Genomic DNA, 20,349 nt, shown 5'->3' on the forward strand with positions numbered 1-20,349 from the left:
GTTAATGGGAATGGGAAGCGTTTGCTGGACTTCTGTGCTAGTATGGATTTAGCAGTTACGAATACATTCTTCAAGCATAAGGGTATTCACCGCTACACGTGGGAGGCTAGGGGTACCAGATCCATAATAGACTATACCTTAACCGACTTCGAATTCAGGAAATCTGTTAGGAATGTACGAGTTTTTCGGAGATTTTTCGATGATACAGACCACTATCTGATCTGTAGTGAACTAACTATCTCTAGGCCTAGGGTAGAGAAAGTGAAATCTGTCTGCAAAACAAATAACGGTAGAAAATCTCCCGGACGAGAAAATTAGACAGAAGTACATGGATATGATTAGTGAGAAGTTTTGAACAGTAGACAGTAAGCAGGTTCAGGATATAGAAAGAGAATGGGTGGCATACAGGGATGCTGTAGTAGAAACAGCAAGGGAATGCCTAGGAACAACTGTGGGAAAAGGTGAACATCTTGGTGGAATGATGAAGTGAGAGCAGCTTGTAAACATAAAAAGACGGCTTATCAGAAATGGCTCCTAACAAGGGCCGAGGCAGACAGAGATTTGTACATAGATAAATGGAACAGAGCGAAACAAATAGTTGTTGAATCCAAAAAGAAGTCATGGGAAGATTTTGGTAATAACCTGGAAAGGCTAGGTCAAGCAACAGGGAAACCTTTCTGGACAGTAATAAAGAATCTTAGGAAGGGAGGGGAAAAAGGAAATGAACAGTGTTTTGAGTAAGTCAGGTGAACTCATAATAGATCTCAGGGAATCACTGGAGAGGAGGAGAGAAAATTTTGATCATCATCCCAATGTAAAAGGAAATCTTCCTGGTGGTGTTGCGAACAGCCAAGCTCATGGGGAGGAGGAAAATGATGTTGGTGAAATTACGCTTGAGGAAGTGGAAAGGATGGTAAATAAACTCCATTGTCATAAAGCAGCAGGAATAGATGAAATTAGACCTGAAAGGTGAAGTATAGTGGGAAGGCAGGGATGAAATGGCTTCATAGAGTTGTAAGATTAGCATGGAGTGTAGGTAAGGTACCTTCAGATTGGATACAAGCAGTAATTGCACCTATCTATAAGCAAGGGAACAGGAAGGATTCCAACAACTATCGAGGTATCTCATTGATTAGTATACCAGGCAAAGTATTCACTGGCATCTTGGAAGGGAGGGTGCGATCAGTTGTTGAGAGGGGCTGTCAGGATCAGATTTTCAGTATGCGCCAGGTAATTGAAAAATGCTACGAGAGGAATAGGCAGTTGTGTTTATGTTTCGTAGATCTAGAGAAAGCATATGACAGGGTACCGAGGGAAAAGATGTTCGCCACACTGGGGAACTATGGAATTAAAGGTAGATTATTAAAATCAGTCAAAGGCATTTATGTCGACATATGAGCTTCCGTGAGAATTGATGGTAGAATGGGTTCTTGGTTCAGGGTACTTGCAGGGGTTAGACAAGGCTGTAATCTTTCACCTTTGCTGTTCGTAGTTTACATGGATCATCTGCTGAAAGGTATAAAACGGTAGGGAGGGATTCAGTTAGATTGAAGTGTAGTAAGCAGTCTGGCCTATGCTGACGACTTGGTCTTAATGGCAGATTGTACCGAAAGCCTGCAGCCTAATATCCTGAAACTTGAAAATAGGTCCAATGAGTATGGTATAAAAATTAGCCTTTCGAAGACTAAATTGATGTCAGTAGGTAAAAAATTCAACAAAACTGAATGTCAGATTGGTGATACAAAGCTAGAACAGGTCGATAATTTCAAGTATTTAGGTTGTGTGTTCTCCCAGGATGGTTATATAGTAAGTGAGATTGAATCAAGCTGTAGTAAAGCTAATGCAGTGAGCTCGCAGTTGCAATCAGCAGTATTCTGTAAGAAGGAAGTCAGCTCCCAGATGAAACTATCTTTACATCGGTCTGTTTTCAGACCAACTTTGCTTTACGGGAGCGAAAGCTGGGTGGACTCAGGATATCCTTATTCATAAGTTAGAAGTAACAGACATGAAAGTAGCGAGAATGATTACTGGTACAAATAGGTGGGAACAATGACAGGAGGCTACTCAGAATGAGGAGATAAAGGCTAATTTAGGAATGAACTCGATAGATGATGCTGTACGCATAAACTGGCTTCGATGGTGGGGTCATGTGAGGCGAATGAAGAAGGATAGGTTACCTAGGAGAATAATGGACTCTGTTATGGGGGGTAAGAGAAGTAGAGGGAGACCAAGACGACGATGGTTAGACTCAGTTTCTAACGATTTAAAGATAAGAGGCAGAGAACTAAATGAGGCCACAGCACTAGTTGCAAATAGAGGATTGTGGCGACATTTAGTAAATTCACAGAAGCTTGCAGACTGAACACTGAAAGGCATAACAGTCTACAATGATAATGTATGTATGTATGTATGTGTATGTATGGGGACTAATGAGCATGGTTGTACAGTTGACATCAACAGCTTCATGTGAAAAGGGATTTAATGCTACAAATCTACTCAAAAATAAGTTGAGATTTTCACTGCAAACAGATTGCATGAATCACCTAATGATGAACAATATGAACAGCCCAGGTCTAGAAGATACTGAAACGAAAAAATTAGCAGAGGATTATAGACATGTTAGGAGGAGTGAATAAGAAGGCAGCAGCAATGACTGCTAAGGTGAAAAATGGTTAATACTACAGAGGTAAGCAAGTGAATTAATTTTGATGCCTGGCTCCAAGATTTCTTTCTGATTCATCCAACCCTGGTCTAGAGCACTCTCTGGAAAACCTTGAACTTAACCCTTTAACTGAGCATTAATTTTCCAAGTGTTGCATTTAAAAAAAAAACAAAAATGTTACTTCAGAACATTTTCGTCACTAAGAAAATGTTCAAATATTGTCGATGGTTCGGGATTATCCCCAAAGTTAACATGAATCCCACTATTGTCAGTAAAATCGAATCTGTTGCGTGGCCCTCCAAATGTAACCCAGTCAGTCAGAACGTCTTCAATTTCTTCACATTCGTGTCTGTCGTCGTGTAATTCATCACTCGATTTGGAAGAATAATTGTCACTTTCGTCTTCACTTTCACCTCAAGGCAAGAGCATTCGCTCAATATCACTACTATATTACTTTGTTTATTTACACCCACGGGTTTTAGCGTGGAAGCCATTTTGCTTCGACTGCTGACTGCGTGGAAAACATGTGCACGCCCATATAAATTCTATACTGAACACGATATTCCATGAAATAAAATGTAGTGCTTTGTTGCAAAGTAAGACCAATAGATGTCAGAAGTATCTATAAACTTCTGATGCTTATAAGCGGTTGACGCTATCTGTAATAAACATACGAACTTGGATGACACTTATAAGTGGTTCACACAACTTGCGTTGGGAAGTTGACGCTGGGAAGGGGTTAAATATTGAGTTTCAAGAAATTTTGTAAAGCCATTTTCCTATGATGTTCAGACAAACATCCAGACAGACAGACAAGAACTGAACCAAACCTATTTTCAACTTTTGTACCTCTAATCCAAGATAAATATGAAGTATGAGGCCAAAGTTTGAAGTGTTCAGACAAAATCATCATTTATAATTATACAGATATAACTGATGCTTTAAACTAGTGTTTGTCATGGAGTTACTTACAAAAGTAATTTAAAATTTTTATTATTATGAATATGAATTCTACACTTATTCACTTATGCTATTGGTCTCTGGGGCTGTTACAAATCAAATCTTGATGTTATTTTTCTAATACAGAAACGAGCTATCAGAATTATATTGAGACGTAACAGGTTAGATCATTGCAGACCATTATTTAAGAGACTAAGAATACTCCCAGTACCAAGCATATACATCATGCAATGCATTCTACACGTGAAAAAAAATATTGATCACTTCAGAAAGAATTTTGACAATCACAATTACCAGACGCGAACAAGAAATAATATTTTTATCGAACACAAGAGTAAAACCATTGCCTTGAGACATGTAGACTCTGTTGGAATCAGATTGTATAATAAGCTTCCAAATACGATTAAAGATATTAGTCCCGTCAGTTCATTTACCACAGCTTTAAAAAATCTCCTGCTGAGTAGCTGCTTCTACAGTACAGAAGAATACATGATGAAGTGCTGGTAATGATGCTACTACTTATTAACTTGTAATCTAGTATATAGCCTTAAAAATATGTTAATGTCACATTGACTATGTTCACATTATTAACACCACACCAATATATTTTTATTTTGTCTTGTAAATATTGGTTATTAATATTATTTAAAAAAAATTAAGATGTGCTGTCCTAACATTGAGGTATGTGGTGTTTCTGTTCTTCTTCCTTTTTTAAAATGTTCATTGTTGTGCATATATTATTGTTAGTATTAGGAAATCACTTGACAACTCCTATACTGTTGGCATATTTCAAAATATGTAATTGTACAGCCTATGGAAGCTAAATAAATGAATGAATGAATGAACACGGAATACGATATTCCATGAAATAAAATGTAGTGCTTTGTTGCAAAGTAAGGCCAACAAATGTTAGTAGAAGCCTTTTATTTTGGAGCAGTGGGTTATAAAAATATTGAAGTATAATTTAAGTGCAACAGTTGTATGTATTGAATAGGTGGATTTCCTCATATTAAATTACTTTTGTGATTCTCAGTTCAATGCGGAACGGCTATGAAGTTTTTAACTTTAGATGGAGTTACCTGCACGTTATATTTCTGCACAGTACAGTAAAACCTCGTTAAGAAGTTTCTCCAGGGGACAACAAAAATGAACGTGTTAAGCGAGAAAACGTACTACTGAATATACATATAAAAACTATCCAACAGGGATATGGAAACATTAGATAACAATTTTTTCAGACATAAAGGCATTTTACGTCATGTATCTGTGGGAACAGTGAAAACTATATCTACCACTTCTCAAGATAAGAGGAAAGTATTAAAAGGAGTGAAAAACACGAGAGAACAAATATGAAAACCTTTCCTGTTGGAGCTTATAAAATAGCAAGTGCACTGATCGGTGTGAAAAACACCAAACAATAACTTAAATATGAAAACATATGCACGGGGGCCAATAAATATATTCAAGTATTATTGCAGATCACAATCTTTCTAAAACAAATGTTAGTAGAAGTGTTTTATTTCGGAGCAGTGGGTTATAAAACATTATTTTCTGGTCACACTCATACACAATGAATTGGAGGTTATACTCGGCCATGTGCGACAGTGACAGAATGACTCTGGCCGCCGTTTTGAACAATTTTGACCAATTTGAATCGATTGAGTCAGAACTCGCAGGTGCAAATTCAACATTCACGACATTTTCACACTTAAAGATACGGACGCCAGTCTAGTTTCTGAAAGATTTTAATGCTGTCTTCATTAAAAGGGAATTTCACTTTTTCCGTGTCCATACCTAGGCTATCACAAGCCAAATATGTACCATGCTGGTCAATTTCGTACGATTATGTTCCTAATCCAGATATAGGCTACCGTATCATGCGAAAAAAACTTCACTATACCATTAAACATAAAATAAAATTCTAACTTCTGAATGGAATACAAGCACAAATGAGCTCACTTTTTTCTGTAATGACGCAACTGTGGCGACGGCTCTTACCCGAGTTGTAAATCATGTTTCTTTCACAAGGGATGAAAAATAACATTTTCAGGGCTAGGAAAAATGTGATGGTACTTGTAGTACGCAGTAATAGCGGAAATTTGTGATGTGATTGGTACGTTTATATGTTCCTAATCCAAATATTGACTGCCGTATCACGCGACAAATATTCGCTAAACTTCACTGTACCACTCAACACAAAATAAATTTCTAACTACTGAATGAAACGCGAAATACAAGCACAATTAGACTCACTGTGTTATTCAGCCATCTTGCTGCTAACCAGCAAGCAAAATTGAACATTCCTGAGGCTAACATCTTGCTCCAAACATGCAACTTTTCATGTGAAGTTCAGGAATTTGAGACCTCTTTCTGTAATCACGCAACTGTAGCGACAGATCTTAGCCAAGTTGAAAATCACGTTTGTTTCACAAGGGATGATAAGTAACATTTTCAGGACTAGGGAAAATGTGATTGTACTAAGCGATAATAGCAAAAATTCATCACGCGATAAGCGAGGTATTTTTTATATAGATTTAATACGATGAGAATCGGGACTTCGAATTTATGACATGCTAATCAGGAAAATGTGCTAATGACGAACGCACTAATGAGGTTTCACTGTATTTCCATTTGGATATGTTTGCATAATTTGTTCCTTGTTTCACAACAAAAGTACACAGCTCAATTTGATATGTCTGCACATTAAAATGGTGTCCACTTTTAGGTAGCATTCTGCAGCACAACAAAGGACTGACCCAATGGATAGGTGGTTGGGTAAAAAGATGGAGGATTGAACCTTCCTGTCTCTATATAGTATAGAGCTCTAGATCAACGCAATTTTACACTGAATTCTATTAAAAAGTGTTATTTTACTATTGAAAAACATTGCTTGGACAGCAAAATGTATATGATTCTGAACATAATACAATAATCGACTTGATTTCGAGGCCTTACTATACAAGCCTATTCAATGAATACTACAAGTCAATTCTATAACTGTCGAGTTAAATGGGCATAGAACGATAATACTGATAAGTGTTAAGGCAAAAAATGCACAGTCAAGTGATACGAGTATTCTACCGCTGGTCCTCCTCAAGCAACAAACTCACACGAAAGAAAGATTAGACAGCTGTAAATTACAAAAAATAGACAGAGATTCCTTAAAAAGAATCACTGCAATTGCAAAAGCAAACATACCATGAAGAAGGCTCAAAAATCAACAACTAAAAATGTGGACAGCTGAGTTTTCTAATGAAGATTCTTCACATGTGAAAACTATGAAATATTTGCCAGATAAGAAAGTTTTAAAAGAACTCAACATTCTTGTATTGTAATGATAGTCCATCTTCGTAGTGTAATAGTTAACGTAATTGGCTGCCAATGCCGGAGGTCCAGGGTTGACTCCCGGTACTGCCAGAGATTTAAGAATGGCAGGAGGGCTAATACGTGGTTGAAATGGTATATGCAGCTCACCTTCATTGGTGGTGCACCTGAAAAGAGCTGCACCACTTCGAGACAAAGACACAACTTTTCTTAATTATAGGTATATATAGTTCAACATAGAAGTTCTCTATATTCTTAGAATATCTATTTCTAAATCTGACCAACAGAAACTAACAATAACAGATTTAAGAAAATAAATGCTCTACGCGATGAAAGGACAGAATGAGAATAAGTTCCAGCTACATCTGATGGGATGGTGCCACACTAACTCAAGATAACTTTTGCATCTAATATTGGTTAATAATGACATTAAAATCTATCCTTACTCTATTTCAACCTCTGGTTCTTTCTCTTCCTTCTCACTAGACTCATCCTTCTCCTTCTTTTCGTCAGTCTTCTTTGCTGGTTCTGGTTGTGTGTGTCTAGCTTTCTTCTTGCGTTTGTTCTTGCGCTTCTTTTTACTCTTCTTCTCCTCAACAGGTTGTGTGGACTTCTCAGTTCTTCTTGGTTGCTGCTTTTGTTGTTTACGAATCACTGGAGGTGGTGGAGCTGGCTTCTGATCCTCCTCTTCGTCATCATCGTCATACATGCTATCACGACTAATTATGGGAGCTGGTGGTGCTTCAGGTATACTGGCTGTTTCTGCAATGAAGAAAAATCTTCAAAATGCGCAATAAAAAACTTTAAAATCAATTCCACCAGTAATCATTAAAAAAGAACAAGCAGAACATTAGTATGTTATATTCTCTACCAGATCTCTTTATGTAATGGAAAGGTAAAGGACAGGAATACATACAAAGGGGGTAACAAAAATAGAGAGACAAGGACAAACATGAAAATGCAAATGGACAAGGAAAAACTTCACATCTTCACATGCTGATGACTCAAAATATCATATAGTAGACAACTATCAACAGAGAGAAAACACAGAAGCAAAAAGGGACTTCAAACGTAAGAGATCGTGGGAAGAATTTACTAGATCTTTAAAACTGGATCACATCTTGTCTTCATTAAAACTTTTCATATATTCCTGTTATACACAGAAAGAGTAGTGTAACTGATGATGACTTCAAGGTGTAATTGAAAAACTGAAAAGTTTCCTGGCTGCAAGTAGCTGATGTGATGCCGATCCAGGTTTTTAAACTTTATATGTAGATGAAATTACAAAATGTGCCCAGGAAACATCAGATGTAATGGATAATGAAACAGATTAAGACAGAGGTGATGACGTTGATAAGGGGCAAATGCATACTGAAGGATTTGCAACCTCGAAAATGGTGATGATGTGGTATAAAAGACAACCTGAAAGCTGTTCTATTCATCTTCTTATGCTGAAAATTTTTTGAGATTTTGCAGCAAGAGGACTTTTAAGTACTGCATTCTGTATGACAAGTACAGCACAGTAATAGTAACATTATCTTACAGAAACTTTTCGATTTTAAGCACTCCACAGCTTCTAGGTACAGTTATCTGAACAGTTATACGAACTACAGATGGTCCCAATTAGTTTGGATAATCAACATTAATACTTACGACAATTGTACACGTAATTGGGGAAGAAAAAAGGAAAAGAAAAAAAGGAATAAAAGCAAATGGTTCTGTATGCCAATGATTGGCATTCACCACTAAAGTTGGAGATAATTAGTTTTGGAAACATGTGTACCTATATCATCTATCTGATCCGGCTGTACTCCAACTTGTTTTGCACGTTCAGTCTTGAAAGCTAACGCCTGTTCCAGAGCTACAGGTAACTTGATAACCTCCTTGACTTCTACAGGAGGATCCACTTTAAGAGTCAGCAAGGAAGGTAACTTGCGATCCATACGGGCATCTTCCTCGGGATCAACTCCTGGAGGGCCAATTACTTGCTGATTAATACCTCCACCAATACTCAAAGGCTGTTAAAACAAATAACAAAAAAAAAACATATTATTTATCTAATGAGCAAATATTTGATAAATCTATGTCAAAATCTACCCTGGAATTAAAAAAATATGAAGGTATATAAAAATATAACCGGAAGGACTGTAATGCTGTTCAATGCTCCCACAAATGTGTTTGGTGTTGGCAGTAGTGAAAAGGCCTGACCTTGAATGGCAATGCCATGTGTCATGTGCCTGAAGATGCTCAGTTGGAGGGAAACAGTCAAAGTGAAAGAAGGTGTTACCCAGCATGGATCTTAAGTTGCAGCAGTACTCATCAGTTAGATTTGTGTAAAGTGTGACGAACGACAAACAGAATGTTTACCATGTGATGGCATGCCAACAATGGAAGGGGATGTGAGAACCAGATATTTTGAGCAAAGCCATCACATGCAATGAAACCTATTTCCATTATTATGACCCAGAGACAAAACAGAAAACCGTCCAATGGAAACATTCAAGTCCAAGACCCAAGAAGGCCAAGTTTGAAGCAAGTGCAGGAAAGGGCATGTACCTCGTCCTTTTTGATCAGCAAGGCATTGTATACAACTACATGGTGAAGAAGCAACATACTGTTACTGTTGATTATTCTTGTAAAATACTGAAGAGACGTGAATTCAATTGCTAACATGGCTTTGAGATTGGACCCTATCGGAAGACGACCATGTGGGAGACCTAGGAAGTGCTGGTTTGACATGGTTATGAAAGATATGAAAAAAGCCAATGTTATCTGAAGACACATCTCACCACAACAAAAGGTGGCACATTGCAAATATGTGGACCCTGCAATCATGCGGGAATAATGCAAGGAAAGAGACTGAAGGAACACTCAAGAGGAAAATTTCCTTGCTCAAAAGGGATGGATCCTTCATCAGGACAATGAGCCTGCTCATTGTGCCAGCAAGACTAAAGAAACAATCACTGCATTGGGCAACGAAGTGATGCCACATCCACCTTATTCACCGGACCTAGCGCCATGTGGTTTCCACCTATTTCATACAGTGAAAACAAAGCTTTGGGATAGTCATTTACAGAGTGATCAATAGTTAAACAATACAGGTTCGGGTATACTCAACAGATTATCCAAGAAGGGCTTGCGGCAGTGTGTTGAACAGTGGACTGAACGCTGAAACTGTTGTATTTGCCCGAGGGAGAATACTTTGAAGGTTTGTAAGTGAAAATGAATAAAGGCAGCTGGTATTTATCGATAATAAAATGGTATTTACCGGTAATAAAAAAATTCTGGTTCTTTTAACACCCCCTTGTATTAGAAAAGATAAGTAACAAAAGACTAGCTGAAAAATCACAAAAAAACATGCTGAAAATTCCAACGGCAAAATCACCAAACTAAAAACAAAAAATGTATACATTCCTCAATGAGTACATCAGATTTGACAAGCTTATAAAACAGAAAGAAATTAAAATCTGAGCATCAAATGGTTCACAGGTACAGTATGCTACGATCATAATATTAGTAATAAAGTCTTATACAGAGTAACCCGAGAGGATAAGAAAAAATTTTTAGGAAGTGATAATACTAGTCATTGTGACCAAAGAGTTCAAGTCAATATGAGTCAGTTGTCAAGATAGCCCTTATGGAATGTAAACGTTGATAATCTGGGAAAATAGGTATATTGTTTTAATTGCTTTTATGTTTCTCTTTTTTTCCATAGCAGTAATAACAAGATTACAATACGCAACGTTTTTGTTTTATGTCATACCATTTTGGGGTAGAGTGACAATGTTTTCACAATAAGTTCCCACCACTGACCTCAATGCATTTGCCAACTCGCTAAAGAATATGACGTATTGCCCGTTGAAGATTATCATGATGTTCCTGTATGCCAGCAAAAGCAGCCATTAAGCGAGTAAACAGTTCGTCATGTGTATTAACTTTTCTTTTGTACACTTCACTCTTCAACCAATCCCATAAACACGATTTTTTCCAAATCCTTAACTAGGCTGTCACATTTAAATCTAAGAATTTCATTTTTTGTCCGTATTGAACTGAGAACGTAAGATTGGTAACTTACAGGGTCCACCTTTTCAATACAAATAAATGTTATAATATTTATTTACAACATATTTTTACCTGGAACTAGTTTCAACGCTATTTAGCATCATCTTCAGCCAAAATGTGAGAAATAGGCATGGGCGTATACATGCAGACATGTACATTACACAAAATGTTACAGCTTTATGATTAAATAAGAGTAAAAGAGACATAAAATAGTGAATTACAAGGTCAGAAATTGTCGGTCATCAAAATGGTACATGAAGGGTGAATCAAAACTGTACGAACATGAATTAGGACTCAAAAACACAATCTCCCAAAAAACATACAACACAACAAAACCACGCAGAAGTTCGAGATGAACTTGGCAGATGAAGAATCACATTTTTTCAGACACTCTTCCATTAAATGTTGTCTGCCACGAGTGTAGTATAAACATAACATATAAACATAACTTATGTTTATACTACACTCATGGTAGGCTGTCACAATCGTGAAATTTCGTACTAAAGATGACAAAATTTAAATCTATCAGAAAGTGGACTGGCACCCGCATCTTTAAAAGTACAGAGGTGTCGTGAATATTGAAAATCGCATCTTTGGGTTTCGACTTGATCATTCGAGTGAGTCGAATTGATATTTTGTTGATTCCAAATGGCGGCCAAAGTCACAGTCGCACATGGTCGAGGTTGAGTGTAACCTCCAATTCACTGTCTAAGAGTGTGACCAGAAAATAATATTTAATAACCCATTGGTCCGAAATAAAAGTCTTCTACTACCATTTGTTTTAGAAAAAGTGTGATCTGTAATAATACTTTGATATTTTTATGGGCCCCCATTCAAGTGTTTTCATATTTGTTGTCTGGTGGATTTTTTACACCTTTCAGTGCACTGTTTTTATTTTATAATCCCCAGCGGAAAAGGTTTTCACATTTGTTCTCTCATATTTTTCACATGTTTTAATATTCTCTGCTCATCTTTAGAAACAGGAAATATAGTTATCACTGTACCCACGGATACACAGGGCAAAAGGCCATTATATTGGAAAAATCGTATCTAGTGTTTCCATATCCCTGTTGGATAGTTTTTATTTATGTATTCAGTAGCACGTTTTCTCACTTAACACATTCTTTTTCCTTGTCCCCTGCAGAAACGTCTTAACAATGTTCTACTGAATACTATATAAGCTTTTCATCATTTTACAATTTCATTTGTCCAACACATTATTCATAGTTTTAAGATGTCATCTAAATGTCGTTTTTCATATAAAGTGTCAATAGTATTATTATTTCTGTGTTCATTTGTATCAACATTATTATTTTTGTATTATTAGTATTGTTGTTATTGTTGTTGTTATTATTATTATTTATTTGTGACATATGATTAATAACACAGTAAAGGTTTCCACCTATTCAATACTATACGTATTTACAATATTTTAAATTACATGGAACTAGTTTTGACCCACCTAGGGGTCATCATCAGCCATATTAAAGCATAAACAACTCTTGTCGAATCCTAAAACATGTTATTATTTTTAACGGTAATAATCTTATGGATTTATAAATTATTAAGTGAAGTGTGGTAATGAAATGAGAAATGTTATGTACAAAGTCTGGAGAGTAAAAAGTGATACTCTTTTATGCCGAGTCGGCTTGACACTGATCAGCTTAAGCAGAGAAATTAGGCATTTGGTGTATTAAAGCTGTGTTGACCGGCAGCATTGTTGATTGTTGGACGTGAAGTTATTTTTGAATTTGTTGATGTGTGAAGTATTGAGTAAAACGTTCGTGTTCTTATTGTTGGTTTTGAAGGCTATTTTAACGCCTTGTTTCTTGTAGACATCATTGTTGAACGTGAAGGTGGAAAATGTTAGAGTTTTTTTTTTTTTTTTTTTTTTTTTAGGGCGATGTTTGTGTTTATTAATTATCCTTTCTATAAAATGATTGCTGAAGCCGTTGAATTTTGCCATTCCACGGATTGTGTTAAGTTCATTCTTTAGATCTTTCTTGGACATAGGTATGCTGAAGGCTCGGTGAACTAGGTTATTGTATGTGGCTCGTTTGTGGGACTGGGGGTGCACTGAATCTTGGCGAATGGTGGAGGCTGTTTGAGTAGGTTTTCTGAATATTTTATAACTGAAAGAATCTGAGTTTCTACTGATAGTTAAATCTAGAAAGTTGATTTTTTGATTTGATTCGGATTCTAGTGTGAATTTGATATGAGGATCAATAGTGTTGAGTCTTAAGAGGATGGTGGAGGCGTTAATTGATTTCTCATTCATGATTACGAAGACATCGTCAACATATCTGGCCCAAAAGAGAATGTTTCCAAATTCATTGTCAATTTTGGTGTATTCGAGGAAGTCCAGGTATATTTCTGCCAAGATGCCTGATGCCGTGACCCCATTGCCAAACCATCTTGTTGATATATAACATTGTCGAAAGTGAAGAAGTTATTGTTGACGATTAGTTTTAACACTGTGATAAAGTCTTGTATCTCAGTTCAATACGGACCAACAACATGAAATTCATAACCCTTGATATTTATTTGTGTACGTGCTAGAAAAAAACGCTATAAATATTTTCCCCATGTTCCCAAAATAATTAGATGATTCTATGTGCTATGATACTGGTTCTCTTCTACTTTCATTTCATTTCCACAGCCAGTTCAAGTTGTAGTTACCTCTAGGCCAGGAGGAGGCGGCACAGACATTGAAGGAGGAGGCATTCGCAGTTGTGGTGGTGGAGCCATTGCTGATCCAGGAGGTGGAGCAGTCATGTCAATTCCTGGAGGCATGACACCTCCAGACATTCCAGGTGGTGGGCCACTCATTCTCTGTAATCAATCACACTCATAGACTAAATAAAATCACAGGAGGGCAAGAGAAGCATCTTATAAAATGAGCACTGAACAGGTTAGAAAATGATAAAAGTAGAAATAGTAAATTGTTATTTTAATTTATTTTGCTAAATTTCATTCTGGAATAGTATTTGTAAGTAATTCTCATGTTATACTATTTTGTGAATATAGTTGTATATGTCCATTGAGAAAGGCTAGGGCAAAAAGCGCCTTTTTTTTTTTTTAAATGTCTCGAGTTGAGTAATGCCTAAGATTGTACAGAAGCTGTGATGGTGGTGAAAATTGGAAGTACAACTAAATAATCATTCCTTCAGGAATAAAAATGTAACGACTTGGGTGGTGGATCACCCTTGACAGGTTTCAAACATTCTGAAACCACGTCCAAAGTATCTCCTCTGAATGTCACCAATCCTGATCGCGGGCATACTCTGTAGCCATCAGAGCTGACTTGGAAGGTATTGCCTGAGGTCCGATGTTAAAAAATGCCATTTAGTCATGTACCCCACAGTGTATACAGAAAGGTATCTGCTTGGGCATTCAGCTGTAAGGGTACCTGTGTATTCAGGCAGATACTACCACATGGGTATACAACACTCCCACTGATGGGTGTAGATACCATCGGGGCTTTTGGGTGTAATCATACACTACAGGCTAGTTTACACAATGACATTAGGTTTTGCTACTAAGTTCAGTCAATCACTACTGATCTGTATTTAGGGCAGTCACCCAGGTGGCAGATTCCCTATCTGTTGTTTTCCTAGCCTTTTCTTAAATGATTGCAAAGAAAGTGGAAATTTATTGAACATCTCCCTTGGTAAGTTATTCCAATCCCTAACGCCCCTTCCTATAAACGAATATTTGCCCCAATTTGTCCTCTTGAATTCCAACTTTATCTTCTATTGTGATCTTTCCTACTTTTAAAGACACCACTCAAACTTAACCGTCTACTAATGTCATTCCACGCCATCTCTCCACTGACAGCTCGGAACATACCACTTATACTAAATAACACTAGTATGTTTTTATCGTTTAACCACTTATTCAATACAATACAATCTTAAAAATTAGGATTTTGTCCTTATCGAAATTGTTAACATAAAATTAATACATTGGATGGTACATGTTTCGCCTATCAATAGTAGGCATCATCAGCCATATTTTTACCATACGAATAGATCAGGTACCTGATTGGAAATGACTTATGAATACTGTTAAAAAGTAACTATTTGTTGTAAAATAGATTAGAGATTGTTACACAACTATTACAATATACTGTAAAATGTTGAATACTAATACTTAATAATATTTATGATAATATTTGAGTCTAAAAACATGACAATTATTTGAGAATTATGACATAGGCAGTTGTTTTTTATATTAAAAGATTAAATATTTAAATATTAAATAATATTAAAATAGCATCACATGTAACATACCACTTAGTCAAGCAGCTCGTCTCCTTTCTCCCTAGTCTTCCCAGCCCAAACTTTGCAACATTTTTGTAATGCTACTCTTTTATCGGAAATCACTCAGAACAAATCGAGCTGCTTTTCTTTGGATTTTTTTGCAGTTCTTGAATCAAGTAATCCTGGTGAGGGTCCCATACACCAGAACCATACTCTAGTTAGGGTTTTACCAGAGACTTATATGCCCTCTCCTTTACATCCTTACTACAACCCCTAAATACCCTCATAACCATCTGCAGAGATCTGTACCCTTTATGTTACCACAATGAAGATCTTTCCTTATATTAAGACCTAAGTACTTACAATGATCCCCAAAGGGAACTTACACCTCATCAATGCAGTAATTAAAACTGAGAGGTCTTTTCCTATTTGTGAAACTCACAACCTGACTTTTAACCCCGTTTATCATCATACCATTGAATACTGTCCATCTCACAACATTATCAAGGTCATTTTGTTGTTGCTCACAATCTTGTAACTTATTTATTACTCTATACAGAATAACATCATCTGCAAAAAGCTTTATCTCTGATTCCACTTCTTTACACATATCATCTATATATATAAAGTAACATGTCCTGACTGACTGACTGATTCATCATCACCGAGCCAAAACTACTGGACATATTGAAATGAAATTTTGAGGATACATTTATAGTAAAATGTAGGTACTCGCTAAGAAAGGATTTTTGGATATTCCGTCGCTAAGGGGGTGAAAAGGGGGATGAAATTTAAAAATGAGTGTATCTCTATCTCAAAACTTTAAAAGTTTACAGTTGTAAAAATTGGTATTTACAATCTCCTTTAAAAATAAGGAAACACGTATTGTTTTGTTTTTGGAAAATCCCAATAGGAGGGGTGAAAAAGGGTGAAAAAATGCTTGAATAACTTTAATGAAGATATATCTCAGAAACTGAAGATATTACAGACCTGAAAATTGGTATTTGGGATATCCTTTGAAAATAAAGAAACATGTATTTTTTTATTCTTGGAAAATCCAATTAATAAGGGGGTGAAAAGGGGGGGGATGCATTTTTAAAATGAGTGTATCTATATCTGAAAACTTTTAAAGTTTAGAGATGTAAGAATTGGTATTTAGAATCTCCTTTAAAAATAAAGAAACACGTATTTTTTTGTTTTTGGAAAATCCCTATAGGAGGTGTAAAGGGGGTGAAAAGGGTGTTGAATGCCTTTAATGAGGACACTTATATCTCAGAAACTGAAGATATTACAGACCTGAGAATTGGTATTTGGGACCTTCTTTAAAAATAAGGAAACTTGTACTTTTTTGTTTTCGGAAAATCCAAATAATTGGGAGGGGGTGGGGGGGGTGAATTTATAAAATGAGTGTATCTATATCCAAAAACTTTTAAAGTTTAGAGATGTAAGAATTGGTATTTACAATCTCCTTTAAAAATAAAGAAACACATAATTGTTGTTTTCGAACATCCCAACTGGAAGGGTGAAAAAGGGTGGAAAAGGTGTTGAATGAATTTAATGGGGATACTTACATCTCAGAAACTGAAGATATTACAGACCTGAAAATTGGTATTTTGCATCTCCTTCAAAAATAAAGAAACATGTATTTTTTTTTTTTTTGGAAAATCCAATTAATGGGGGGTTGAATACGGGGGTGAGTTTATAAAATGAGTGTATCTATACCACAAAACTTTTAAAATTTTACAGATGTAAAAATTGGTATTTAGAATACCCTTTTAAAATAAACACAAATTTTTTTGTTTTCAGATAATCCCAATAGGAAGGGTGAAAAATGGGTTGAATGCCTTAAATGAGGAAACTTATGTCTCAGAAACAGAAAATATTACTGACTTGAAAATTGGTATTTGGGATCTCCTTTGAAAATAAAGAAACACTTTTTTTTTTTTTTTTTGGAAAATCCCAATACGAGGAGTGAAAAGGGGTGGAAAATGGGTTGAATGCCTTTGATGAGGACACATATATCTCGGAAACTGAAAATATTGCAGACCTGAAAATTAGTATTTGAGATTTCCTTTAAAAATAAAGATACATGTATTTTTTGTTTTTGGAAAATCCAATTAAAGGGGGGGGGGGGATGAAAAGGGGAGTGAATTTATAAAATGAGTCTATCTATATCTCAAAACTTTTATAGTTTACAGATGGAAGAATTGGTATTTTGAAACCCTTGAAAAATAAAGAAATACATAATTTTTGTTTTCGGAAAATCCAATTAATGAGGGGTGAAAAGGGTGGTGAATTTTGAAAATAAGTGTACCTATATCTCAAACCTTTTAAAGTTTACAGATGTAAAAATTAGTATTTAGAATCCCCTTTAATAGAAACACACATTTTTTGTTTGCTTGCTTGTTGTTTTAAGGGACCTAACATCGAAGGTCATCGGCCCACACATTTTTTAATTTTCGGTGAATCATAATAGGAGGGGTGAAAAAGGGGTTGAATGCCTTAAATGAGGATACTTATATCTCAGAAACAGAAGATATCACAGACCTGAAAAGTGGTATTTCGAATCTCCTTTGAAAATAATGAAACATGCATTTTTTTGTTTTCGAAAAATCCAATTAATGGAGGTTAAACAGGAGTGACAAATTGGGGTGAATTTTTAGAAAGACAAAATCTACAGTATATCTCAGAAATGTAAAATGTTACAGACGTAGAAAATGGTATTTAGGATCTCCTATAAAAGTAAAGAAACACAGGTGATTTGTTTTTGGAAACTCCACTTAAGGGGAACTAAAAAGGGGGTGAAATTTTAAAATGAGCATTTCTACAGTATATCTCAAAAACTTAACATGTTACCGAAGTGAAAAATAATATTTTTATTTCTATTAAAAATAAAGAAACGTATTTTTTGTCTTCTTAAAAAACACTTGGGTGGAGGGGTAAAAGTGACTGATAATGGCGTTGAATTCTATTAATTACGATACTGATATCTCAAAAGCTGAAGATGTTACAGACGTGAAATATGGTATTTGGAATCTCCATTAAAAGTAAAGAAATACAAATTTTTTTTATTTTCGGAAATCCACCTAAATTGGGGGAGGATATTGAAAAAAATTAGTTGAATTATTTGTATGTAATGCAATGTCGTATGGCTTTTAGTGCCGGGATATCCCAGGACGGGTTCGGCTTGCCAGGTGCAGGTCTTTCTATTTGACACCCGTAGGCGACCTGCGCGTCGTGATTAGGAAGAAATGATAATGAAGACAACACATACACCCAGCCCCCCTGCCATTGGAATTAACCAATTATGGTTAAAATCCCCGACCCGACCGGAAATCGAACCCGGGACCCTCTGAACCGAAGGCCAGTACGTTGACCGTTCAGCCAATGAGCCGGACAATTATTCGTATGATGATACTATTATCTCAAAAACGAAATATTTTGCAGACGTGAAAATTGTTATTTGGATTCTGCTTTAAAATTAAAGAGACACGTATTCTTCGAAAATCCAATGATTGGGGGGAGAAGGGGGGAGGTGAAAGAATTGAAAAATTAATTGAATTAATTGTATGAGGATACTTACATCCAATAAAAACTAAAGTTGTTACAGACATGAAAACTGGTATTTGGATCTCCTTTAAAAACAAAGAAAAAAGCGTTTTTGGGGGGAAATCATCTTGGGGGGCGGGGGTGGAAAGGAGTTGAATTCCTTTTATGAGACCACATATCTCATAAACTGGAGATATCAGAGTCGTGATAATTGGTATTTAGAAGTTCTTTTACTATTAAAGAAACAAGTTTTTTTTTTTTTTTTTTGAAAATTCACATAAGGAGGGAGGGGGGGGAGAGTGTGAACGTAAGTGAAACAAAGTGAATTCTTTTTATGGGGATACTTATATCTCAGAACTGAAGGTAACAGACATGAACATTGGTATTTGGAATCTCCTTTAAACATAAAGATACACGCCTCCTTTTTCTGGGTGAGGGGGGTAAATCAAATTAACAGCGTTGGGGTGCAAAAGGAGTTGAGACCAACTGATTTTACTCTTCATAATGTACTTATTCTGATCATAAATTGATCATTTTTAATCTTTCCTGGGTTCATTTTCAAGAGCCATCTTTTCTGTTGGAGAACTTAAAGTTAGATTAGAGTAGATTCTCCTGGCATATAAATAAAAATTTAAACACATTTGAAATAATAAGAATGATATTGACCGTGCAATTGTTCACCTCTATTATAAGGTCAATAATGCACGGAAGTATATCATTCGTGCCACCAGAAATCTCGGGCACTTGCCTACGTGCGACGATGGTGCTGGTCACAATGTCAACAATGACAATGGCAGCAGATGTAATTTACCACCAAGTAGCGGTCTTGCATCTCGCTGTTGGGTCTAGAACAATAATAATAATAATAATAATAATAATAATAATAATAATAATAATAATTGTACCGGGCGGTACACCTCCACGCCGCTAATTTAAAATGTGCGCCAGTTGAAACTCCTCTGCTGGAGGAAGTCTGAACTTTATTGACGGTATTAATTTTCTACTTTCTCAGAAGATGTCACTACCTGTAAATTTTGGAGTTTTAGAACTGTGTCATTTTTGATGTGTTTTTGTTTTGCTTGAAGTAAGAAGTATGAACTTTCTCTTCTAGAGGACACTACTGAAGAACTACAATAGTGCACCCTAGTGCAAAGAAAAAGAACTGTTCTTTGGAGAAAATTTTATTTCAAAAGTTTGTTCTTTGTTAAATTTCTTTCAGTCATTGGTTAAGTTGGCAATATTACCCCTTTCTTTCCCCTTGTTTTAAATCTAGCCAATCCCGAATTTCTGAAATTAATTTTCCACCAATAATGTGTTTCTTCTTCATCTTGTGTAGGGGTTTCTCTTTATTCTCCAATAAAGTGATTGTGGGCGGGTGTTCTCATTCCCCTAACGCCTAGAACCTTCCGCGAGGGTATATAAATTGCTGATTTTAGGGTCTCTGCGCCACTTCTGTTCCATCTTTCAGTGTGTAAAGTACATAGCAGGGGGCGGGAAACGCCTCTTTCTTCGGCAGCGGTCAACAACAAG

The 20,349-nt window shown here is 36.1% G+C and overlaps 1 protein-coding gene across 1 annotated transcript in view; it reads right to left on the bottom strand.

Annotated features, from left to right (window-relative positions):
* Positions 1-20,349, bottom strand: part of Sf3b2 (splicing factor 3b subunit 2) — a 107,270-nt gene that overhangs the window by 48,153 nt on the left and 38,768 nt on the right. Inside the window, exons 5-7 of the mRNA XM_067145197.2 lie at positions 13,688-13,840; positions 8,730-8,964; positions 7,393-7,708 (exon numbers count right to left, since the gene is read on the bottom strand). Of these exons, the coding sequence (XP_067001298.1) occupies positions 7,393-7,708; positions 8,730-8,964; positions 13,688-13,840 (704 nt within the window). The remainder of the gene's footprint in view (positions 1-7,392; positions 7,709-8,729; positions 8,965-13,687; positions 13,841-20,349) is intronic.

The sequence above is a fragment of the Anabrus simplex genome, chromosome 4, assembly GCF_040414725.1.
Source record: "Anabrus simplex isolate iqAnaSimp1 chromosome 4, ASM4041472v1, whole genome shotgun sequence".
Taxonomy (NCBI): Eukaryota; Metazoa; Arthropoda; class Insecta; order Orthoptera; family Tettigoniidae; genus Anabrus; species Anabrus simplex.